The sequence below is a fragment of the Lathamus discolor genome, chromosome 1, assembly GCF_037157495.1.
Source record: "Lathamus discolor isolate bLatDis1 chromosome 1, bLatDis1.hap1, whole genome shotgun sequence".
In the NCBI taxonomy this organism is placed as follows: Eukaryota; Metazoa; Chordata; class Aves; order Psittaciformes; family Psittacidae; genus Lathamus; species Lathamus discolor.
The window spans coordinates 161,735,524-161,761,195 of NC_088884.1; the positions used below are offsets into that span (position 1 = coordinate 161,735,524).

The following is a 25,672-nucleotide window of genomic DNA, read 5'->3' on the forward strand; positions in this document are numbered from 1 at the left end:
ACACAGCAATTCACTGTTTGCCCAGTTATAGCACAGCTCCTGTACAAGTGCTGAGGAGATTCATGTGGTCTTTAAAGAGGAAAACTTAAATTGAGAGAAATCCTCTGTCTGTGGAGAGGTAGACATGATGTGCACCCTCCAACAGTCAAACACTACAGTGACACAAATATTGCATTATTACTATGGAATTTAGTGTGGAAACAGCAAGTCACTTAAACCACAATTGATTAAGTCTGGCATGACCACAATTTTAATGCTGGGGTAACCAAAGCCCAGGAAAACTATGAAGAACCTAGAAAAATCATAGAATCGTAGAATAGTTAGGGTTGGAAAAGACCTTAAGATCATCCAGTTCTGACCCCTCTGACATGGGCAGGGACACCTCACACTAAACCATCCCACCCAAGGCTTCATCCAACCTGGCCTTGAACACCACCAGGGATGGAGCATTCACAACTTCCCTGGGCAACCCATTCCAGTGCCTCACCGTCCTAACAGGAAAGAACTTCTTCCTTATATCCAATCTAAACTTCCCCTGTTTAAGTTTGAACCCATTACCCCTTGTCCTATCAATGACAAAGAGCAAATAACTCCACTTTCAGGCCTGTATCTAAACCATGAGCCCTTTCTGCCTATTAATATAAAGAGCAAAGAAGGGAGCACATAAGATTTATAGAATTCTCCTGTATTTTAACTCTTTATAACACTGAAACAGTTGAATCTACATGTGGAAAAAGTGTTTCCTGATTAGTTACCCAGTACTTTTAAAGGCAAAGACATAAATAAAAGTGGAAAATACAGAGGAAAAAAGACCTAATAGAAATTTATTAGAAATATAAATTCTTAAAGAAAGAGTATATGTGACACCAAAAAATAATTATTTAATATAATTCTTAAAAGTTGAGTTAGCTAATGCTGGATTAACTTTTATATGGACTGAAAAGGATGTCAAAAGGAATGGGGAACATATAATACTTCTGGCTGAGCTGGTGGTTTGGAAGTTGTCAGCACTTGAGACACACCCCCCCCCCCCCCCCCCAAATGGGTTTGTTGATATAATATTCAAGGCAAAACATTTAGATTTGTGACTAAATTCCACCATAACTTAGCTCTAATGTGTATAGGACTTACTGGGGCCTGAGATGCTAAAAAGGATGAAAAACATTAAAAAACCGATAATAGCCGCAACAAAAAGACTGTAGTTAAGACACATTTATCTGTTTTAATTTTCAATCTGGTCATTCTATATTTTAAAATTTCCCAAAGCTCAGGTTATCTGAAGGGCAATATCATGTCAGAAGCATCACTCAACCTTATATAGCAATTCAGCCTTAGATTCCAAAAACCTCATGATTTAATCTAACAAGGCATACAAAACTTGCCTCATGACATACAACAGTCTGCCTTTAAAGAAAAAAAGCAAAACAAGGCACCTATAAAATATTCTCCAGTGGACACAACCAGGGAAAAGCTATCAGCACTCTAGTTCAGAAACAGCATTTCCTCCCAGAAATACTAATTCAGTATGTTTAAACATCCACTCATGCAAACAGATAAAATACCACAGGGCTGTGTAAATCTGCAACCGCCAGAACCAGAAGTCAAGGCTAATTGTTAGCCTATTTGTCATTTCCAAGCCATAAAGTCCCACTTTCCTACAGAGCTTTTCTATTTGTCTCTGATAGAAAACATCAGTGTGGTTCTCTGGATCTACCAGGAATAACAAAACAAACTAAACTTGGACTTGCAAAACCAGAAGAGAGGGGAATCAACAAATAAATCAAAGCTCACTTGTGCAAGTCTATCCCACTATCAAAATATACTGTGCTTCCCCTATGAGGCCTTGATAATGTTCCCAAAAAACAGACAGAATGTTCCTTAAAAGGTGGCTCAGATTCCATTGCAGGTAGCATACTTAGACAGTGATTTAGGTATAGTCATGTAAGAAGTTCAGACACTCAGGAGAGACATACAGATGCAAAGAAACCACAAGTGACCAAGAAGGAATGCTGTGACACATAATATACATTTGCCCATTTGGGAACACATCCTGTTCCTCCAGTAATAACTACTGTGTTTCTACTTGTTTTTTTCCAAATTCAGAAAGACAAATCTGCTCTTAGAGCCTTTAAATCAGCAAAGTGAAGAGTAAAATAGTTTGAAATACTGTAGGAAACTTTAAACAAGACATTTTCCTCTAACAATTATTCACAAAGCTAGGAACATTACCACAGTACCAAGAGGAAAATGGTCCTATGTCAGTCGATGACCCAGCAGTCCATCTCTTGTCACTCACCCCAAATTCCTCATCTCAGAACAACTACAGACATTTCTCTGCCTCATAACTGTAATTTACTGCTCACTGTCACCCAGTCTGACCTTACACAAGCCAGCGCCAGAACAAAGACAACAATTATTACATTTCGCTTACGTATGAATTCGGATGGAGCTGCTCAATCTGGAAGTTGACAGTATCTTGAGAGTGTATAGATTTTCATTTGCCATCATGTTTTTCGTTCTCCAATCAAGCACAATAACTTCAGCTGTCCATTAAGGACATTTCATTTTCATGTGCTGCAGCACTATAATTTCACTTGGAGCAATTCAAATGTTTTACCGATGTATTTGTGAAGAAAAACTGCCTGTAGATTCATGCTGCTTCATTCATTCTTATATTTGCATTTTTGAGATATGACATTTTCTTCTCCAAAGGAAACAGGAATTGGAGCATATCTTGGTTACAGTGAACAGACATCAGGAATGGGTAGTAATTTTAGAGAACCAGATTATGAAGAGCCAACATTCAGCAACATTATTCCTATGGGAATAACAGTAAAATATATATATAAACAGACAACCAAAATCTAGCCTGCAGAGATCTGGTCCTCACATCTAAACATTAAATAATCATAGTAATGCAAAGACTTATAAAAGACTATTCATTCTACTTAGATACATAGAAATACTCTTTGTCCCAAAGCCCAATTATGATAAAAAACAAACCCCAAGCTCTCATGAAACATGGGCAGTGCCTGGGATCAGGAGCACTGGGTGAGAGGAAAATGAAGGCATGAGAATGAAGGTTGGCTTAATAATGAGCCCAAAGGTTCAAGAAGATAACCTTGTATTTGAACCACCTGGGAAATGCCTTTTCAAATGAGGACTTGAATTAACACCAAGCCAGTACTGAAGTGATTACAGAGGTGTTTAACAGTCAAGGCTGACTCACTTGTCAACTGCTTTCCAAATCTCTCTTCAATATGCCCCAGATACCCAAAATGCAGTCTGCCTCTGCTTGGAACAGAAACTGATGATATCAGAGGGAATTCAAAGCATTCTTTTTAAGGCATATTTTTCTAAAGGTATCATTTTCTTCCTTTCTTATAATCAGACACCAACACAGCAGCACCCTGATGCTTGCTAGAAACGGTACGCAGTATTGGGTTATATGACTTTAGCAGTGTACTTCTAATCCAGGAGTTTAAAAGCTGAGACTCCCAGGTTTCTGGGGTTTTTGCTCCCTGACAGCCTGCACTACAAATCATGAAGGATCCAGGACAGTAAACCAGCAGGAGACTAGACCACAATCAGAGCTAACCATCCGCTAAATAACGTTTTCATTTAGACAAATGGAAAGCAATTGCATTAAGAGCTTCTTTGGAGCTGTATTTAGTTCTTCTCTGCAGGACACTAAGTGTAGAAATGTAATTTTATATTGAAACAAATTACGGGATTTATCACATATAGATAAGAACCTGAAAAAAAGAAGCCCAAACAAACAAAAGAACCAACATCAATTTTCTGTGAGATATTAAAGGAAAGTCATATGAACCAGTAACTGAAAGTCTTCCTGCCTATGCTTCCCAGAAATGAAAGGCTTTAAAGTTCAGCTGAGTTCACCATAAAAGAAATAAAAACCATGCTGGGAAAATGTTTTGACAGTTACTGATAAGACAAATTAAACTAATATTGTTAGATATACAAGCAATAATGAAACAGTTTACATCTCATCTCCACATAAGATCTTGCAGAGACTTTATGCATTGTAAGGCTCCAGTCAATGCAATATACTATACAAACATATAATTATTCATATAACTGTAAAGATCCTCGGGACTAATTTTCCCTTCCTAATCTATCAACTGGGACCAGAACATCTATATATTTGTTAAGATAGCTTGAAAAAATAGATTTAAAAGATCTTATTTCACATATAGGAAATCGGTCAAGCCAACATTTATCTGAGGAGAAGGAAGAAGGAACCAAAACAAGGAGACCTATAGTGTTTGTCTATCCAGTCTTCCAAAGTGCAAACAAGCTTTAACTTACTTTGGTAAAACTCTGGATAACACACCAAACTATACCCTGGAACTAACTGTAAGAACAGTCTTGTCTTCTTGTTAGCCTGTGACTGATCCATAAAAAATGGGCAGACAAATGGGCAAATCACCACTATCATGTGAGTTAAATTTTTACCATCCCATGTAGCAAAGCATATCTATCTAGTAAAGCCTGGTAAAGCACTTAATGTTAAGACAGATTACAGGGAATAGACCTGGAAATATGGTGGAAGTACTGAAAAACACTTGCTGGAGCACAAAAGGTAAGACACTTAACTCCCTACAGTGAACTTTATAAGAAAGAAGTGGGCACAGGGATTGTTCTGCAGGTGGAAGAATTTTCCTCATACATCTTATTCTGCTTAAAAGGTAAGAGTTCCTACATTGTTCAGTAGGAAGCTATTCCCTTGTCTTGCTCCTTGTATTGCCTTCAGCATTCATTGTTTAAAATGCTAGAAATTATACAGTATCAAACAGCAAGCCTTGTATTTCATACAGGTGCTTGTACTTCCAGCTTCCGATTCATGCCTGCAAAACCATCCACTAGAGCAAAAGCAAAAGATCATTGAAGCATCAAGAACATCGCCATTCTGAGTATGTTCTTTTGCACTTGGTATTTTACTTAGCTTCTATGAAAATTTAATGCAATACATAAACCACAACCAATTTATATACGGCTTTGCAGTCTAAACATCCAACAGGTAAAAGGGAATATATAGTCTACAGAACAACAACAAATAGAAGTGTTCTTGTATGCAAAAAGAAATACCCCTCCAAACTCAAGTCATACAAATAGATAAATTGAAAGAAACCATTTTAAGCTGGAGAAGGCTTGAACTACCATTGACTGTACATCACATTGCCAATACCCTGCATTTCTTTGTTTTTAGCTGTAAAATATGACTACAAAATATTTCAGTTGCTCTATGTTCTTTGTATCTCATGGCAAGCATCTAACTCAATACCCACATTTGATCGACAATCAGACAAGAAATAAGCTGTCATTTTCCAGATAATCGTCAAACACCAAAATACCCAAAATAGACATCACTGATGCCCGATTCATTTCCCAATTGCAGATTGCAGTGGTTTAAGGCTGCGTGGCGTGGTAGTTAGGGTTCGGCAGTCAGAAGATGTCACGCTGTACGGAAAGATAAGAAGATAAGGCCCCTCTCTAGAGCCAGTAACGCTTGGTTTGTGATGTAAGCAGACGGAAGTGACATTGTAAACTCAAGGTATATAATGCCGTGTTACCCGCAGATAAACTGCCATTTGCCGTCCACCACATTGGTGTCTGTGAGCAGATGGACCGAGCGGCCTGGGGTTGGTTGCCGTGCCGTTCCTCAGATAGGTCACCACGCCAACGAAGGCAACACGTGGGCAGAAGACGTTAATGATGTCAGTCTTCCCCAAATCATCTCAAAGCTAACATGCTCTGACAGTCTAGCCGACTCTTGATGAGACTCGTAACAGTGTCATGTTAGGTGTATGCCTTTCAGTTTTACCCTTCTGAAACTCAAAAAAGCTTTAAAAAGAGCTTTCCAAGTGAAATCTTTTGTCATAATGGACATGCTCAGCATCGCTGAAACCACAGTAAAACCCATCCATCCCTGGGTTTCAAGCAACTGGTTAAGTATTGGAGGAAATTCTGCCAGGGGAAAAAAAAAAAAAGAGTGGAATTCTGTCTTTGGATAAATGCCTGAACTGCCTATAAAACTAGGCATCTCATCTTCTAGTCTGGTTAATGGGGATTTAGTTATACAAACAGAGAAGTCTAGAGTTATTTAAATTATCCCATGCTAGATTATAACACCTCACCAGTTAAATGGCTCTTCAGGTTCCCTTGGCAGTATTGATGTGACATCCACAAGTTACAAAGGAGCTTAAGCTCCAACAGCTTGATAAAGGCAAGACTGGCCATTTGCTCTTCCCACACACAACCCGAGATTGGCGCTTGCAGATATGACACAAGGCCCATGGTAGATCCAAATGCTTCTGAGTGGCAGATTGGGGAGCCCCTGTTCAGATGAGCACCAGGCTATTTAAATTGGTAGTTTAAAACAGCACTAAGCATCTATCTTTAAACAACTGAATTTACTCCCTTACTTTAGCTGTCTGCACTTACATACAGAAACCTAAATTTAGGTGTCTTAATCTGTAAAACTGCATCCAATTCCTTGTATCTGCAAAGATCAGGTTCAAAGACAATAATATAATTCCAATATCATTCTCAAATTCTACCATATCAGATGTGTTTAAATTAGAAGTACTTCACTTTACGTAACTTAAGTATACATTCAGTTTGTACTGTGTTTACTCAATAGTTGTAAAAAATAGCTTAAATTGATTTCATTCCAATATTAAGCAGGAAAATAAAAAAATATAGCAATTGTACAGCCCAGATTAAGTAGAACAAGAGAAGAAAACAAAGAAGGAATAGAAATTCAAAAAACATATTGCAGTAACCATAAAAAGATGCTCACATAATTATGTGTAAGTAAAAACTATGAAATTACACATGAGCCACTTTCAGTGTGGTCTTATATTCCTACAGTAGTTTAAAACTCTCCTCACCTCTGTAGATGTGGTCAGAAATAAAATTACAATGTTTCTGGTGAAAGGGCAAATTGCATTGTTACCAAAAACCTGGGGGCACCACAATAACATCAGAAGCCACAATCCATCAGTTCTCAAAGGTTTCTGGAAGACCTTTAAAGATTACATCTTATCGTAGTAGCTCAACTAAGCAAGGATTCTCTATGAAGCAAACCAGCAAGCCCTTTTCCACCACAGTCGCATCACCAATTATTTAATGCTCTCTTTAATTTCTAACCCCTAACACAACAGCATAGGCTTCGCTTCCATGCAGTGTAAAAACCTTTCAATTCTCACTTAAAAACTATAAAGTAAATAATACGCGCGTTTAAATTCTCCATCAAATTCCATGAGGTAACTCTGTTACATGGAATAATACCTTATGAAACATCACAGTTAATTTTGACCTGTACAATGACTAAAGGACTGAAATTCGCACTATTGATACTACATTGCATCACTACCAACCAACTATAACAGTGCCAGTGAAAACGTTAGAGGTTCGTACTTGAACAGCCTCTTAAACGTTATTTTGATGATTCTAGCAAAATGGGATCAAAACGTGCTACCTGATACTCTGGTAGGAATGACAGACAAGTCAGACAAGACAACAGCATAGTATCGGATGCTCAGTTTGAAACCTGTTTGCCAACATTTCCATTTAAATAAAGGTTGATGTTGCTTAAGTCTTTTCCACACATCCTCCAAACAACACAGCAATAGTATTTATGAGTTTTAACTCATATTGTTGGGCAGAAAATTTTTTGGGATAAGTTATGCAGAACAGAAGCAGTACAGGTTAACACCATGTTGAACAACTTAACACCACTTGAAAGCCTACATCAGCCAGTTCTATTTAAAGTACTGCAGATACCTTTCTTTGTGTGAACAGCTACTTTCATAGCAACTGAGTACTTTGACAGCTCCAACACCAAGTGAAAACCTTCATTGGTTTAACTCACAGAGCAAACAGACAACCTTACATGAGTATCTATAGGTGACATCCAAATAAGTAAACACAACAATCACCATCACACAGTGGAAATCCACCGCATTCACTTTCATTAAGAAAAGTCTTGGGCCATTGCCCACTTCCACTGCTTGCGCTTAGCTGTCATTTTAAAGATACTCTACCTCAAAAGGAGTGCTTGTTGCCTATATATTGCATAAGAACAAACTTTAATGTGAAAGCCACAGGGAACACAGTTCCTCTTAATGTAAAACACTCCTATGAGCTTCTGATTGTACCAAACTTCTGCACAATATTTGCAATATATTAAAAAGTCAAATATTTCAAACAGCATTACCATTAAGAAGTCAAATAATTCAAACAGCATTGCCATTACTCCTGATACAAAGACGCATTGTTGGCTTTGTTAAAGGCACAACATTAGCCTCTGAAAGGTTTAATCATCAACTGAAGAAGCAGCCAGTAAGAAAAGTGTGTAACTTACATTATTCATGTACTCGCTGAGCAGATCCTGCAGCGCCTGCCGCACGGCATTGCACTCAGCGACGATGCGTTCCCGGCGGTCATCTCGTGTGCAGGAGGAGTCTGCCATCAGCGCTGCTCCGCTGATGATGCTCTCCAGCCTTTCTTCAAGGGATGGTCTGAAGCGGGCCTCACTGAAAGTCATTGGGTCTAAAATGATTTTGTTCTAAAAGACAAAATATGAGTGGGAAAATTATGGGTCTTCAGCATTTTTTCCAATGTCTCTGATTTCAGTGGCTTCGCATGGTTTTAGTCTTTCTTATAAATAATTACCTATCAAATTCCTGAAAATATTACAATATTATGGAAATATCTGGTAGCTCTAAATCCCAATATATTAACAAAATTAAAAATAAATTGCTATATAAATAATTCTATAATGAATTCACAATATACAGTTATAAAATACAATTGGTAAAGAGAGTTTTAATATCTTTAATTTGTCAACCTACTGGTTAGCAAAACATCTTTATTTCCATAGAAAAAAATTGGATTTTCAAAGAGTGTTTCCTATTAAAGACATCTTAATTCTGAAATTATGACCATGGCTAAACATTTGTGTACCTTATATATAAAACTTATCTCCAAATATCAAATAGGGCTAAAACACATAGATTCTACCCCTGTCAGTGTACAGCTTTCTGTCATGTTTTGAGTCACCAGTAGATTATATTCTGAACGGTTTTTCTCCTTTTGTAGTTCACGGTAGCAAATACAAAAGCAATAATTGTGTGCTCCCACTTACAGGCACATTAACACCACCGTGCAATGCAGTAACCTTTTGCTGTAATCATGCAAAGAAGTTTCATAACTGCATGTTGCCAAAAAATGCTCAGTAAGAAGCACACTTACGTGAGCTTTAAAAGAAAATAAATTATAAAATGGGAAGCAAAATTAAAAGTATTTTGTTTTCTATTACATGTAATTTTAAAGCACATTGGATTATCGCTAATGAACCATTTTAATGCTCACAACATTTTGATAGCTTTATGATTAGCTGATTTCCTGTAATATCCAAAGCCGATCAACAAATGTTAAGCCAAATGATACAGTTAATCTGAAAAAATGCAGCAAGTGCATTAAGTGTATTAAAATACAAATCAGGACTTAGGGACATGACATCTGCCTTTAATGCTGAAAACTGGATGTGTTTATTATAGATCAGAATATGCTAAAATGAACTGAAGCTAAATTCTGATTCCAAGTGAATATGTTTTCTTTAATTTAGCAGGACAAGGCTTTTACAAAAGATCTGCTTATTCCTCAATATAAAACTTCCAATTAACTCCACACACACAAAAGCATAACTCTCACTACACAGAGAAAGGGGAACGAAGCCTTGAGAACTCTACCGCTTAACTGAATGCATAGCAGTTAAATAGTAATAAACATAAGGATGTCAGGTAATTTATAAAGATTAATTCTTTAATAAAAAGGACAAATAAAAGAATTTTAACCACATAATGTATTTTTGTAGCTCCAGGACATGCTGACTTTGCAGAAATAAATGCAGCATAACCCACAATGTGAAATAACGTCTCACATGTATCTTTCGAGGTCTGTGTTTCACAGCAGTAAGCAGAGGAGTTTTACAAGCATCTAAATTAGAAAACAACTCCTCCATGACTTTGGCCTATGCATATTTATGTAGCTGTGCCTTTCAGTCGAATGATGATACTTGGGAGCTTAAGAAATCAATTATATGAATTCACTTTCACAGCATAATTTAGTAGTAGCAAGAAATTGCGTCAAATGAACTATCTCAGCAATTTATGCCACTATAAGAAAAAAATAGCTGCATGCCTCAAATTATTATCAGTGTTTCCTTATTCAAATGTGGTTGAGCTTTAAAAAGACCATAAAATGGTTATGTTAATAGTCGTGGGATTTTTTGCTTTGTTTCCAAACGACCATAAAAATGGTTATTAACAAAGTCAGGAAGTACTTTACTGGGGACTAGGGGATTTCCATTAGCCAACATACGTTCTACTTGTAGCAAACCCCTTTCTCAAGCCAGAAACTCCATCAAAGCAACATCCATACAGGACTATAGCAATTTTCATGTTTCAATGATAGCAACACAACCAGCCTTTCCAGAAATGCCTCACTTTTCCTTCTCTTCCTCATAGCTGTAGGCGTAAGGTTCTCTACCTACACAGCAAATTTCAAAGAGCAGATCTTGCACCTCTCAGCAAGTCACGAATCATTTTTCTTCGTAGAGGTTTTTGAAGACCCTGCACTCAATCTTCTATGACACCCAAAGACCCACCAAGAATGTGTTCCTGGAGTATTTCCATCCTTTTTGAGCGTGGAGGATGAACGAGCCGCAGATCAAATATCTGATCACTGAAACCCCACTCACTACTTTCACAAGCAGTTATATCGTACTCTATGAATAAGCTTAGAAAATTCAATACAGGCTAAATACAAACACCATTTACATTTTAAACAATGAAGTGTGTACCACTGAGGGTATCAAACAACAATAAATTATCCTGAACACTAATAAACAACAAGGTATGGACTTTATGGTATGGTTATGACCTTTCATGTAATGCACTTTAAAGTATCAGACAAATTCATAATTCAACTAAACAAAATGAAAATCATGACAAACCCTCCATCAATGCATTGTATTATCAGAAAGCACATACTCATTGAAACTTGGGAAACTTAATCTGCATAGGAATTTTTTCAACAATAACAAAAAAACCCAAGGTTTATTAGAAATATAAAGAAAACCAAACCCAAAACACTAAATTTAATTGATCTTTTAAAACAATTTTACAATTCCAAAAGCACTATGATTACTGTATCATTACCTGCATTATCTAAATTTAGTATATGCTCTTACAAAACCTTAATTATCATGGGCATTGCCTTATTGCTCATCAAAAAACTGCTCAGCTACTGGGTTCTGTAAGTAGAAAGTCTTAAGGGAATTTCAGCAGCTTCTCCAGAACCACTTTTTTTTCCCTTTTCAAACACGTAAGTGATGTTAATGATTTTGGGAGCAGGAGGGAGGGATCTCTAGTTCTGAAAATGCTGAAAATCAACCAACGTAAAATGTATTCAAATTCATTACTATGTCAAGGGATCGACTTATAAACTTCAATAGTGCTCAGCATTTTGGCAGGCTTAAAGATAAGGTACATTGAAAGCATCATTTGTTTAAAAACACTAAATAGCCTCAAGGAAACCACAGCACCTCAGAGCTGGTAACAGAGGGATTCTCAAATTATAGCTCTGCTATCACTTGCAATAAACACTGTGACAAATAACATTTTTGGAGGTAAAAAAGAGGAACCAACCAACTGGTCTGCAGAGTTTTCCTATTTGTAGAGTTAGGTGTATTTGCGTAACAGCAAAGGTCAGATTCTTACCTTCATACAGATTCTTTCTAGAACTCCCCATTCAATTATCTACCATACAACCTCTGACTGAGTGGACAAGGAGGAATTCAATATTTCCTTGTACTTCCTTAATTTCTTTTACTGTTAAAAGGATGAGGAGAATAACAATGGTCTATTTTGGGCCCTTTACACAATTATGTGTGTTCTGCCCTTTAAAACACACAAAACCCCAAGGTGGTTTCCTCTTGTAACAGAGTAAAGATGAATTTTTAAAGAAGCTATCAAATCATATAACAGAAATTCTATATCCACTTGTTCTGTTCTAATGGGAAGCAACCTTCTTACCGGAAAAAGATTTTAAAAGCACTCATGAGAAAAAAAACATACACAGAAAACCCAAACCAAGACTAAAAACCCAGAAACAACTCATGTGCTCCTATAAGGAAGGAAGGAAAGTTGATCTGATTCTTTCACTCATATTTTCAAAGACAGGAAAGGCAACTTTGAAGGCATGATAATAGAGTTATGAAACTGATATAAGATGCTATAAGGAAAAAAAACTTCACACAAATCTTAAGTTTGAAACTATTTGTACAAGACAACATAGTGGCATTAAGGTGATAAAGGAGCTGTTGCAATTATAGCACTGCCTAGCTGAAACTCTGTGGGGGAAGGAATTATCCGAGGTAGAACAGAATTAACTTTCAAGTAAGGAACTTCTGTATAAGGCAGGTTTAAGAAGACATACATCCAATATAATCCCAGTAAATTCAGATGATGGATTAAGCACCATGGAAAGCTGCACAGCACAGTAGAGACACTTAATTGGAATTCAGGGCTTTGCATTTCCTTTATTAACTCTTACATTAATGTTGTATTAAAGGTTGGACCAGGTGACGCTTGAAGTCCCTGCCAGGCTGAATTCTATGATTCTATGAATCTGTTGTGCAACTCTGGACAAATGAAACCTCCTTTCCTCTATTTCTCTTTTTACACTTTATCAAGTCATCTATTCAGAATGTAAAACCTGAAGGGCAGACACCATTCCTTAACATACTTCTCGGTGATTTATCACAATGAATCACACAATTTTTAAGGTAAATACCACTGCAAAGTAAGAAGCATGTCAGAAGAAGGAATCAAAACCACAGTGACAAATGCCATGAAGAAATCAAATTTGATAGATATCTTAAATAAACAATGTCACAACCACATGACAGTATGAGAAATGGCTGCAGTGTAAAAAGCAGCAGGTAATACATCGAGGGAACCAGTTTTCAGAGCAATTTGGGAGACAAGACTGTATAAAGGAGAGTGTTCAATGTATTCCTTTGTCAGAGGCGCCTGCACTACCTGAAAACAAATGCAGTGCACTCATAGTTTGGTTTAGATACATGTGTCAGTGTCCCCCAAAGTGCTAACAAGGTATTTAGTTCTTGTTTAGTGATAAATCAAATGTTTCTACCTACCACCATGCTGTATTCCACAGACACCACGGAGCTATGATTTGAAGAAATAAGAACAATGTGACCATATGATACCACACTGCAGCTTCTGGTGAGCTGGTCCAATGTGATAAAAGAATAGAGAACTAATTCAGAGACATAAGGGAATTTCTTTCCTCCTGGGACAGCGGGATGACTAAATTCATAGTAGTTTGATGAAAAGGACACTCGGGTAGAAGTGCACAGAGCATAGAGCAGACGCAATAGCAACAGCCCCCAACTTCTCAATCTCCTGTTACCTCTATTCTCTAAATAGATTGAGATATTGTTTCCCTGACACATTGGTGGTGTTCACAATCACATACTTGAGCTATACGAGCATCCCAAGGGTGCTAAACAAACATGCTAATAATAGTGCCAAGTGTAGCTGAATTGCAGAATTTCATTTACTGTTATTTTTGAGCTATATTATGTAACTTGGCAAACATTTAATGACTTTTTAACAGTTCAGATATTCATACTTATTATTTATAATGAAATAAGCATGAAGAAGGCTTCAGGGAGACTTGAGAGCAGCTTCCAGTGCCTAAAGGGACCAAGAAGAAAACCTGAGAGGAGGCTTGGATCAGGGCCTGTACAGACAGGACAAGGCGAAATGGCTTTAACCTGCCAGAGGGGAGACTGAGATGAGCTCTTCGGCAGAAGCTCTTCCCTGTGAGGGTGCTGAGGCGCTGGCACAGGGTGCCCAGAGAAGCTGTGGCTGCCTCATCCCTGGCAGTGCTCAAGGCCAGGTTGGACACAGGGGCTTGGAGCAAGCTGCTCCAGTGGAAGGGGTCCCTGCCCCTGGCAGAGGGCTAGAACTGGATGAGCTTCAAGCTCCCTTCTGACACAAACTCATTCTAGAATTCTACCTCTAACAAATCTGTTTGGATGAGGATTCACTATAAATTCTCCATTGCAAAAAACCTGGTTCCTGTCCTACGACAAACCAGTAGTACTACACATTTTTAACAGGAAAGCACAAAAAGCGCCTGGTGTGCTGGCATACTACTTTTCCTACCATCATGTGCTATGGTTAAACTTATAAATAGTATTTTTGCTTACTGCATCTTTCTACAATGCTGTTTAACTGCACAGGTGCATTCCAGGAACAAAAAAATAAATAAATATATAAAAATAAAAATAGGGAAACCCACTAGATGGTGCTCTTATACAGAAAATACAGAACAGCAGCCACATCCTCATTGCTAAAGGTGACTGAACATAAGATCCTAACTGACTGTAAGCGAGGGTGTTTCATTTACAGAGCTTGCATTTTTGCTATGTATTTGATACAAAAAACCTGTTATTTCCAGTGCTCCTTTGTATTCTGGAGCTGACATTGCCATAATAATACATACACATCCGTATACATACATAAGCACAGAAAAAGCATTAACAATGTCATAAAGCCAACTACTATGTTTGAAAGTAGAATGGATTTGTAAAAACAGATAATTAAAACAATTTAGAATCATAGAACTGTTTGAACTAGAAAACCTTAAAGTTCATCCAGTTCCAAACCCCTGCGGCAGGCAAGGACACCTTCCACTGGAGCAGCTTGCTCCAAGCCCCATCCAAACTGGCCTTGAGCACTGCCAGGGATGGGGCAGGCACAGCTCCTCTGGGCAACCTGAGCCAGGCCTTCTCTACCCTCACAGGGAAGAACTTCTGCCTAAGATCTCATCTGAATCTACGCTCAATGCAAACACAATTTGAGTTTCTTGCTGCTAAACTACTGAAATTCTGCATGGAAAATTCAGAGGCTGGAGGGAGGGAACAAACACACACAAAAGTAACACAGAAGGGATCGTAGTAGGAAGGAAAGTGCAGTGGTAACATGGAAGAAAAAGCTTGTTTGTCCCTTTAGATGTAGTTTTTCTTGATTTCAGTAAGGCATTTGATACTGTCTCCCACAGCATCCTCATAGATAAGCTAAGGAAGTGTGGGCTTGACGATCAAGTAGTGAGGTGGATCGAGAACTGGTTGAAAGGAAGAAGGCAGAGAGTTGTGGTCAATGGCGCAGAATCTAGCTGGAGGTCTGTGACTAGTGGAGTTCCTCAGGGGTCGGTGCTGGGACCGGTGCTGTTTAATATTTTCATCAATGACCTGGATGAGGGAACTGAGTGCACCCTCAGCAAGTTTGCTGATGACACAAAACTGGGAGGAGTGGCTGACACACCAGAGGACTGTGCTGCCATTCAGCGAGACCTGGACAGGCTGGAGAGTTGGGCGGGGAGAAACTTGATGAAATTTAACAAGGGCAAGTGTAGAGTCTTGCATCTGGGGAAGAACAACCCCATGTACCAGTACAGGTTGGGGGTTGACCTGCTGGAAAGTAGTGAAGGGGAAAGGGACCTGGGGGTCCTGGTGGATAGGAGGATGACCATGAGCCAGCAATGTGCTCTTGTGGCCAAGAAGGCAAATGGCATCTTAGGGTGCATTAGAAAGGGAGTGGTTAGTAGGTCAAGAGAGGTTCTCCTCCCCCTCTACTCAGCCTTGGTGAGGCCGCATCTGGAATATTGCGTCCAGTTCTGGGCCCCTCTGTTCAAGAAGGACAGGGAATTGCTTGAAGGAGTCCAGCGCAGAGCCACAAAGATGATTAAGGGAGTGGAACATCTCCCTTATGAGGAGAGGCTGAGGGAGCTGGGTCTCTTTAGCTTGGAGAAGAGGAGACTGAGGGGTGACCTCATCAATGTTTACAAATATGTAAAGGGTAGGTGTCAGGATGATGGACCTAGGCTTTTTTCAGTGATATCCAGTGATAGGACAAGGGGCAATGGGTGTAAACTGGAGCATAGGAAGTTCCACGTTAACATCAGGAAGAACTTCTTTACTGTAAGAGTGACAGAGCACTGGAACAGGTTGCCCAGGGGGGTTGTGGAGTCTCCTACACTGGAGATATTCAAGGCCCGCCTGGACAAGTTCCTGTGTGATGTACTGTAGGTTACCCTGCTCTTGCAGGGGGGTTGGACTAGATGATCTTTTTAGGTCCCTTCCAACCCTTGGGATTCTGTGATTCTCTGTGATTTAGCGTCATCAGGAACCTGAAAATTCACACAGCTTATTCCTCTCTTGAAAGGTCAGTTCAGCATCCTCAAAGGTATTTTTCTACAAACAAGTAAAGTTTTTATGGATTCTATAAAATACAATTTTGCGCTGTTGCTCATGATTTTCCTAATATATGGAGGATGACCAGTCTGTGATTTTTCCCTATTAAGGAGAGATCTGAGGAGAGCAGAAAGTGCCGGAAGTTCTCACTGAATAGAATCAGTCTATTGAATATAGAAAGAAATTCTGAAGCACAGGGATGCAGCCTGGCTGCCTTCACACTGATTGACTCAACACCATTCCAGTTTAAAAGCCACTTCAGCTGCTCAAGAGAAAATACCCTGCATTTCATTCAAAGTCATATATGAAGTTATCTGCATTTGCAACACGTTTATTCCAATGCACAGTAACACAAGCATTTCTATTTAAATTCAATATGTTAAGTGCTACTACACAGGAACAGCCATTCGGCTGTCCTTCCCTAGACACTGAAGCTCAACAAGTCCAGTTTCCAATTGCTATGTGGGATGTGAGCAGTAGTTCTGAAATAGACTCTCATGATTTCAATACTGAAACAATCAGCTTCAATTCTTATTTTGAAGCTCACATTTTGCTCTTTTAATCTCCAGTATCACAAATCACTTCTTTGAAGAACAGATTTACAAGGAAATTGACAATTCCAGAAATATTCTGCAAAATCCATTCCAGGATGAACATCTACAACAGTTATTTGTCCAAAAAGCAACATTTTACAGGCCGTCACTTACTGATACAGCATCTCTTCTGTCCATTACCTTTATGTCACATTTTGACTGATCTTAATTTTCTTGCCAAAATAAGCCAGCCTTTGCTGTTGCTGTACCCAAGTATTATGTCTTTTCAGTGTCTATGTATTTTTCCCCCTCATTACTTGCTTTCACTCCATATAAAGAGCACTGCATTCACTAGCTCTGAGAAAGAGTCCTGAAGGATTATTAATATCTTTGAGAAATATGCTATGATAGTCCATTTATTAAGTATGAACTCCATTTTACAGCCTGGAGGACAGTGACCAGTGCCATCAGACACTGTTTCTCATACGATGTGGTCATCTCCCAAATAGTACAGTTACAGACTTCCAAAAATTTATTAAAGATTGAATTATTCTGCCTGGAATATTTTTGTTCAAATCCATCTTATAACAAAAAAAAAAAAAAAAAGGTACATTTTCAATACCTCAGCACCTATCCAAATATAGAAATACCTCAAGTACCAAAAAATCATTGCAGCCACTTCTTTCAGTTCTCAACCAGATCAAATCCTTTATAATCCAAACTGTTTTCATACTCATTTTAGACCCAGTGTGATTTTGAAATTAGAGAGTAAAGGGGTGACACACACAGGCACAGCAGGTCAAGATGGATCGACATTGTTGATAAGCAACTTTAAAGGCAAATGGATGTGTGCACGCACAGAGAAGCAACAAATAACTGGAGTCTCCAGATCATGTGTAGTATAGGTTACGTCTGCTTAGCATGTATTAAAAAAGCAAGCACTATATATATATATATATATATATACTTTAACAAATACAATATCATTCTGTTCCATTGATAGATCCAGAACTTGTTAATTTATTACAGACACACACAAATGCAAAACTCAAGCACAAGGTTGACAAAGCCATTAGTTGGAAATGGAAAGAAGGGGTTTTGGTCCTTTTTTTCCTTTAGGTATCTTTTCCTCCCCTTTCTAAGTCAGAAGCTTTATTAATGCTTTTTATCCTTGACTCATAATTTATTGTAGACAATCCAAGCCTTGCCCCAAACACAGAAATACTCCTTTTTATAGGGCTATGTTGTATACATAGTAAATAAGTTTGTATTCACAAAAGTGTTAGATCTACCCTTACAGCACTGTACAAGAATGAATACACTAATTTTTACCCAGTTTGATAGGTAGGTCCTGTCTCTGGAGCACATAATGACTACGTGGAGAGCACAGAGGTCACCATATGAATCAATCCCACAACACTCAGCATGTGACAACACACAAGTCCCTTTATAACCAGAATGGCTGAGACCTTACCAGACCAGAACTACCATTTTCTGAGCGAAAACAGAATATTTTCAGAATTCTCAATAAATTTTTAACAAACTTCTGTATGTAACTTGGATAAATTTGGGTGTCTTGAGGGGAGGTACATGGTGCATCCTTAGTTGCAGTAAGAGACCAGAAACATTTATTGACTGCACGATATATACCAACATACTAATAAATATACAAATAAATAAAAAAAACTAGGAATACCTGGATTTAAATGATCTAAACTTAAAGCAGGAACATTTAAGTTGAAGGAAAAAAAAAAAATACCCAAGGCATTAAATACATATTTTTGCAATCAACTTCAAACAGCAAATCCAATAAGAAACACAATAATGAACTCATTTCTACATAAATTATCTGAGAGGAATAAATGACAAAACTTTGCCTTTAGTAACACACATTTTACTTTATACCACAATGTGTATAGAGTATGACAATTAAAATGACACCTATTCAAACACAATAGCTGAAATGTAGGATAAGTAGAATAATTACTTATATTACATGTTTGGAGTGAGAAAGCATTCAGATGATTTACACTGCCGATACTCAAAGCATTAAGCCACAGAGGGCTGATTCTGAAAGTTGAAAAGATAAAGGCTGAGAAGTGTGAAATAGTATAGGAAAACCTGTAAACTTGGTTTTAATATAGAAGAATTTTCCTATAATACAAGGTTTAGTATGTAATTCATACCAAACACATTTATCTCGATCAATATATGACTGATACTGTAAAATAAATATACTATGAAGTTATTGTCACTAGAAGTCATAAACTGCCTTTCCCTTGCTAAAGTAATATATCACACCAGTATAAAAATCAAACTTGTTTCTCCAACATCTTTTTACACATAACATAGTTTCACTAGTCTGGTAATCTTTCCTGCTTTCTTGCTTATAAAACATAAGGATAAATTCACAATCATCCCACCATCACAGCTATTAATTTCTGCTTTCCTGGAATTCAGGGAATGTTGTCTCAGTTGCAAAATTAGGTGTGAATAAATTTCATTCAACAGCTAAGCAGTGAGGCAAAACAGTAAATATTGCTAGAATAAAGTCCTCAGAAGTCAGACAAGAAAGCTTTCACTCATTTAAAATTAGGAGGAGAAAACTCTCAAAAATGACAAGCTGGTTTTCCACAAGTAGCTGTGAACAGAACACGATACTATAGACACACATCTCACATACACATTCATGATGCCTGCAACATCACGTAGAGTGGAAAAGACTTTACCTGTGGAGAAAAACAATGAACAAATATTCTCTCAAAGAGGAAAAGGACACTATCAGATGTCTTGCATAGTCTTCACTGAATTTACTTTCACTGAGCACAACTCCTCTTTGCATTCAACAGCAGCCTTTTCCAGAGACCAGCAGCAGCATCATCAGTTTGGGACTGAGAAGTCACATGTTGTCAGTTACTGCCTGTCAAACCTCTGCTGTCTGTAACACGCAAAGTCCCCCACAAAAGCCAGAGTAACCAGACCAAACCGGGGTGTTATTTGCCGGATCTTACCAATAACAGACCTGTGAGCTGAGAAGGCCCTGAAAATCATGCAGAATCCTTAAATCTTGACCCACAACAATTGTATAGGAAACAAAAATATATCTAGAAATATAGCTATTAAAAAGAAATAAATCTGTATAGCAGATGCAGGTATTGCTGTTTCATTTACTTAAAAAGTGTATGGTGAAGATGGAGTCAACCTCTGCATCCTACAGTAGTTCTGCACGGTTTTACTCTCTTTGCTTGTCACTTTCTACACCTACCCACACATTTCCTGCTGTTATGTTTCCCCTCTAAACCCATTTCCCTTCTGCTATTATTAGTATACACATTCTCTCCCATTTTTCAGTATTCTACTCAATCCTGAAGCTTCCCTTGATCATACAATATAACCCTTGATCCATTTTAGGGGGTCCAAAGGGGTACTGGGTATAAAAGGGCATTGATGCTACGGGGCAATGGGTTAAAACTGAAACAGCAGAGATTCAGGTTAGACATAAGGAAGAATTTCTTTACTGTGAGGGTGCTGATGCTACCACCTCCAAAATAGACACAATGACAGTAAGCCACAGATGCAGTGACAAAACATGAGATGAACCACCTGCATTACACCTTCACTTTCAGTGCTAAATACAGCAGAACTGAGTAGCTCCTGATTGTGTTTGACAGATTCTTGTACTATAACATGCATGTATTAAAATGAGAAGTACACAGTTCCCTCATAATTGTAACAAACCCTTACACAAAGTCAGAATGAAAGAGGAAATTATTTCCACATACTGCCTGCAATTAAGTGTGGGGTTTTTTTCCTGCTTTCTAAAGAACAGCCCTCAAGTGTGAGATAGGGTAAAATCCTAAGACAAGACTGGCAATGAGAGTAACAGTTCAACACTCAGCTGTTGGTTAAGTTGCTTAAGCAAAACTGTAGCTATTGCTGTAACAGAGACTGCAGCACTTTGCCTGCAGCTGAAGTAACTCCTCAACTGTGTTTGAAAGATGCTTTTTCCATATCTTTGATTAACAGAAATCACGATTCAAGTTGACTGTTAATGTTTCCAGGATGCTCAGCTCCATCACTGTGTATATTTTATTGTCATGGCTTCTTGATTTGCCAGACAAACATCATTTTGACATTCAACTAATCACAGATCTTGGTCACAGAATTAAGCTGCCAGATTAATCAGACTTTGAGTTAAGAACCACGTAGCTAGATGTTTCAAGGACATTAGGGTAAAAGAGGACTGACCCTCTATCACAGCCACTGCATATGAGCACAAATAACTCCTTATAATTCAAATCCATTAGCTGCAACTATTCCTCATTAAAAATAACACAAATCAATGTTTGCACTTTGCCTCTGCAGCCTGAGGAAATGGACCTGAATGAAAAGGGAAATGCGTGTCCTGTTTAAGAATCACTTAGTTAAAAGCACTGTAGATTGCATGGTGAAGCACTTAGTTTTCCACACACTTCTGATACTTACATCAAATTCATTTAATGCAGCAGCAAGCTCTCCAATGCCAGTGTGCCCCTTGTTCTCATCAGTGGGTGAAGTGGCTTGGGCAGCATTGGAGATACCAGCAATTGCTTCTTGTACTTGCTTGAAGACATAGTCTCTGTTGGCCCTCGTGGCTGCAACGTCAGGATGACGGAGGAATGCTTGGGATGCAGTGTACAGCATGGTGGCATTCTTCTTCAGAGCACCTCGAGCTGCAGCCATTTCATCCCTGCAGTGAGGATCTTTCAGTTCCTATATGAAAACACACAATTTTTATAGTTGTAAATGAAAGTTCTCCTGTTAGAATGTGTATAAGCCTATGCAGCTTAAGTATCCATGCATAAATACCATGCAGTGATTTTGCAGAGATGGAATCAATAACAAAATCTACCATAGAGACCAGGTTGAACAGAGCTTGGAGCAACCTGATCTAGTGGAAGGTGTCGCTGCCCATGCCAGGGTATTGGAACTAGAAGATCCTTAAGGTCCCTTCCAACCTAAACCATTCTATGAATCTATGGGAAATCCCCCACCTACCCAAAAGTGTCCATTGTGACTATTACATTCTGCTTACAATATCTTCTTAGCCAAGAGTCTCTATGCTTCCCTTATTCAAAGGCTCACAGAAAATCTACATAAAACATTCAAAATTACTCTTCTTGATTGACTGCATTGAGCCTGCTGATTCCATAAATACAATGCCAGTGCAAGAATCCCATTGCACAAGGGGGTTTGCCATATTTTTATATATACTATGTCTTTTTTTAGAAGGTCTAACCTTATAATTTCATTTTTAAAAATAAAAATATTACATTGATGAATATGTTTTTAGTTATTAGAGACCTAATATGTCTTTTGTTATTTTTAGCCTTTATTAATGTTTTGCTCCATTCCTCATCTCATTTAGTGTTTGTTTTAATGACACACTTTGTTTCCCCTGACAAGCATCAGACAGAATACAACATTACCAGGATAAGATGACGCTGTATTATTATTTAATCCATGAATTTATTTAATTACAGGATATATCAAACTGCCTATGAAAGCCTTTCAAACATTAAGTAAGGTAGTCCTAACAGTACTCCTAAGGAGAATATGGAGACCTGAATAGTTATGTTCCCAATAGACCCTATAGCAAAAACTAAAGAGCAGCCCAGACATTCTGGATTTAAAGGTTCTAGACATTGACAATTTGAACCACACACGATTGACAGGCAACAGCTTTCAGAGTGAATTAAGTTCCTAAAAACTTTATCAGGCTGCAAAACAGAACAGATAAATGAACATGTACGAGCATGTAAGTAACGAGTTCTCATGCTGTCAGGATTTTCCTGTTATATGGGAAACCTTACTGGCATTGTAAAAATACACCTTAAAAAGAAAGTTTTAAAAGCTTTACAACTACAGTTTTCTGTTCTCTTTTCACACCTCTAATAAGAACTTAAAAGACCTATACCTTCATTGGCTTTCACATTTTTCTTTCTCCCTATAATTCCACTCATGATGTACCTGAACATACGTAATAGGACTGCCCATATAGTGACTAGATTCTACATTTTTTAAGTCATTTACTTTCAGTCTAACTCAAAAAAAAAAAAAAGTTGTATTAAAAGAATCCTAGAACAGTTTGGGTTGGAAGGGACTTTAAAACTCATCCAGTTCCAATCCCCTGCCTTAGTAAGGGACACCTTCCACTAGACCAGGCTGCTCCAAGCCCCATCCAATCTGACCTTGAGCACTTCCAGGCCCATCTGCATGTGAAGCACAGGTGATGGTGGTTGTTTGATAAGCCTAGACAATAATAGACAAGAAACACAATAGCAATACCGAAGTATATTATCATTACTGTAAGACAGATATTTATAAATAGATGGATGACTATGGAAGGCCAGCTTTCTAAATCCACTGTGTTATGCAATACAACAACACCACACCCCTGAATGACTGGTTGTATTCAAATACAACCAAGGTTGGAAAGACTTTACATAACTTCACAGTGACAGCACCATCTGGATTCTTACAGAGAACAGTATTCAGTAGAAAATAATCTTTACTGCAAAGTTGTATAATTGCAGGCATTGAATAAATGTTATTGTGACTTTCTGGTCTTTTTTCCATCTGCCTTAGCAATGACAGCAGAGTGCTTGCCTTAAGTATCTGAAAATTAATAATAATGGTTTTAAGCACAAAGATTTCTGTTTTTCCTGAATCTGAATTATACTGCACTACCAGAAAAAGCTCATGATTTAACAGCTGTCATAGTGACCTCAAATCAGCATAGGTTAGAATTAAATGGGAATAATCATCAACTGAAAACTATCCTTAACCTCCCAAATCACTCGACTGTTCACCCTTCATTCTGGTATTAATTGAAGCCACTGAGAAAATATTCTTAAAGAAACTGCATTTATGAAAAAATTCATCACATTCCACAAAAATCAATGGGATAAAATTATAGGCCATGACACAGCAATTACTTATTGCACATTTTAGACTATACTTAGACATAAAATGCAAGATCTCTAGAACCGAGACTGACTTTCTCAATGACAGATTTTAAGGGAACTCACCTGCTGTCGTCTCGCAGCAACATAGTTCAGTTTTACCATCTCTTTTCCAAACTCTTTAAAGCGATTTGCTAAGTCTTGCTCATTTGTTGCATTTTTCACTGCTTCTAGTGCTTCCTCCACCTAGAACATAATATATCAACTGTGTTAGCACTTTAATCCGGGTGTACTCTAACAAAGTCTGCAACTATTCTACCCAACACTCTCTATTATATGGACCTAATTTAGCTTTCATGTCCATCACTCTCGTGGCTTTATGACAGTCCCACTAACTTTAATTAAGTTTCTTAATAGAGAAGCTGCCTAATAGCCATCCTGCATTACTTTCCATTTACTGTACTTCGGTATCATGTGAAACTAATGTAAAAGGCATAAGTATATTAATTTCCCCAGTTACACTTCTCAGATGAAATACAAATTAAATATCTGTGGGCTTAACAAAAAATAGATTAATACATTCTTAATGTGTGATACAGGGTTTATGGGGAAGCAAAGCCAAGTTATTAATTCCGGACAAGAAATAATGTTTAAGAAGGAAACTCGGACTTATTGCTAAGATTTAAGTTTACCCTGATAAATCAAAAACACTGCATCTTAGGGAAATAAATGAAACAATAGATTCAAACCAGAATATATTTATTGTTTCCTTGTTCTCAGCTCTCAGTTTTCCTTTTTCGATTACTTTAAATTTGAGGGAAGAATCTACCAAAGAAAGCATACCTGCAGTTACTCATTCATACTGTAGCTAACAGGCAAAGTTATAAACCCCCAGTTATACCACAAAGCTCATCTACCAAATCTATTGCAAAACTTTACCTTTTGTACAGCAAGAAAAAAAATGTATCTGAAGGGATAAAATGCTCTTTTCATACGCCAAAGAGAGGACATTTTCCAGTGACCAGGTGGGAATTCAAAGTTGTATTTTTCTCCCTCACAAGATAAAAATGCAATTCCAAGCACAAAGATTGAGAAGTGAAAAGCTTCTATTCATCCTTCTATAGAAAACCTAGAGCTTCAATTCATGCGAAGGTGCAAAGACTTTCCACATTTTTTTTTCCTCGTAGAGAAACAGCTAACTGTGATAGGAAATGCAAGAGCAGAAGGTGGCAGCTTTCTCTCCAGATGCTGCTGGGAATCATAAAGTCAGCAATAGATGGTGTCTAATGAATTCAGACAGTCATTTGCAGAACCTGCCTTTTCATCATTTGTGCGGCCCTGTGTTTTCTTGCATGCCAGAGAGGATATTTTTCTTTTGAGCTTTTACCTACTTACTATGGATCTACAAATTACAGAGCAGTAGAGTAGCAAAACCATGTATTTCTATTTAAAAAACTGTAGAATTCAAGCACATAAATCCATAGCCGTTACGTTGAAAACCTTACATCAAGCCGAAGACTTGCAAGCTACGCCTTATTCAGACTCAATTCCCTTCTTTTACTCTTAAAAAGAACAACAGCTTTTAAAGCTGAACAATCTGACTGCATTAAGCACTAACACAAATTACAAAAGCATCATTCTACTTCCTATTTTGTTCTTGCAGCAAATTCCTTGCAAAAATATCAAAATCCTGCTTTCATATCAAGAAGCATTGACTTCACCTGAAACTTCCACCTTTAATATATTTGCAATATTGAGCACAGGCATGACAAGCCTATGACTTGTTTTTATAAGTCCTGCCAGCTCCCTATTAAGTAAAA

General features: G+C 37.8%; 1 protein-coding gene across 14 annotated transcripts in view; it reads right to left on the reverse strand.

The window, feature by feature from the left end:
* Nucleotides 1-25,672, reverse strand: part of CTNNA2 (catenin alpha 2) — a 510,177-nt gene that overhangs the window by 342,180 nt on the left and 142,325 nt on the right. For 12 of the 14 annotated variants that reach the window (XM_065661830.1, XM_065661839.1, XM_065661849.1 and 9 more), the window contains 3 exons: nucleotides 23,979-24,098; nucleotides 21,394-21,660; nucleotides 8,390-8,593 (listed from right to left, as the gene is read on the reverse strand). In XM_065661830.1, the coding sequence (XP_065517902.1) occupies nucleotides 8,390-8,593; nucleotides 21,394-21,660; nucleotides 23,979-24,098 (591 nt within the window). Of the gene's footprint in view, nucleotides 1-5,068; nucleotides 5,482-5,832; nucleotides 6,359-8,389; nucleotides 8,594-21,393; nucleotides 21,661-23,978; nucleotides 24,099-25,672 lie in introns of those variants that run through there. The other 2 variants (XM_065661918.1, XM_065661873.1) reach the window with 2 other exon arrangements.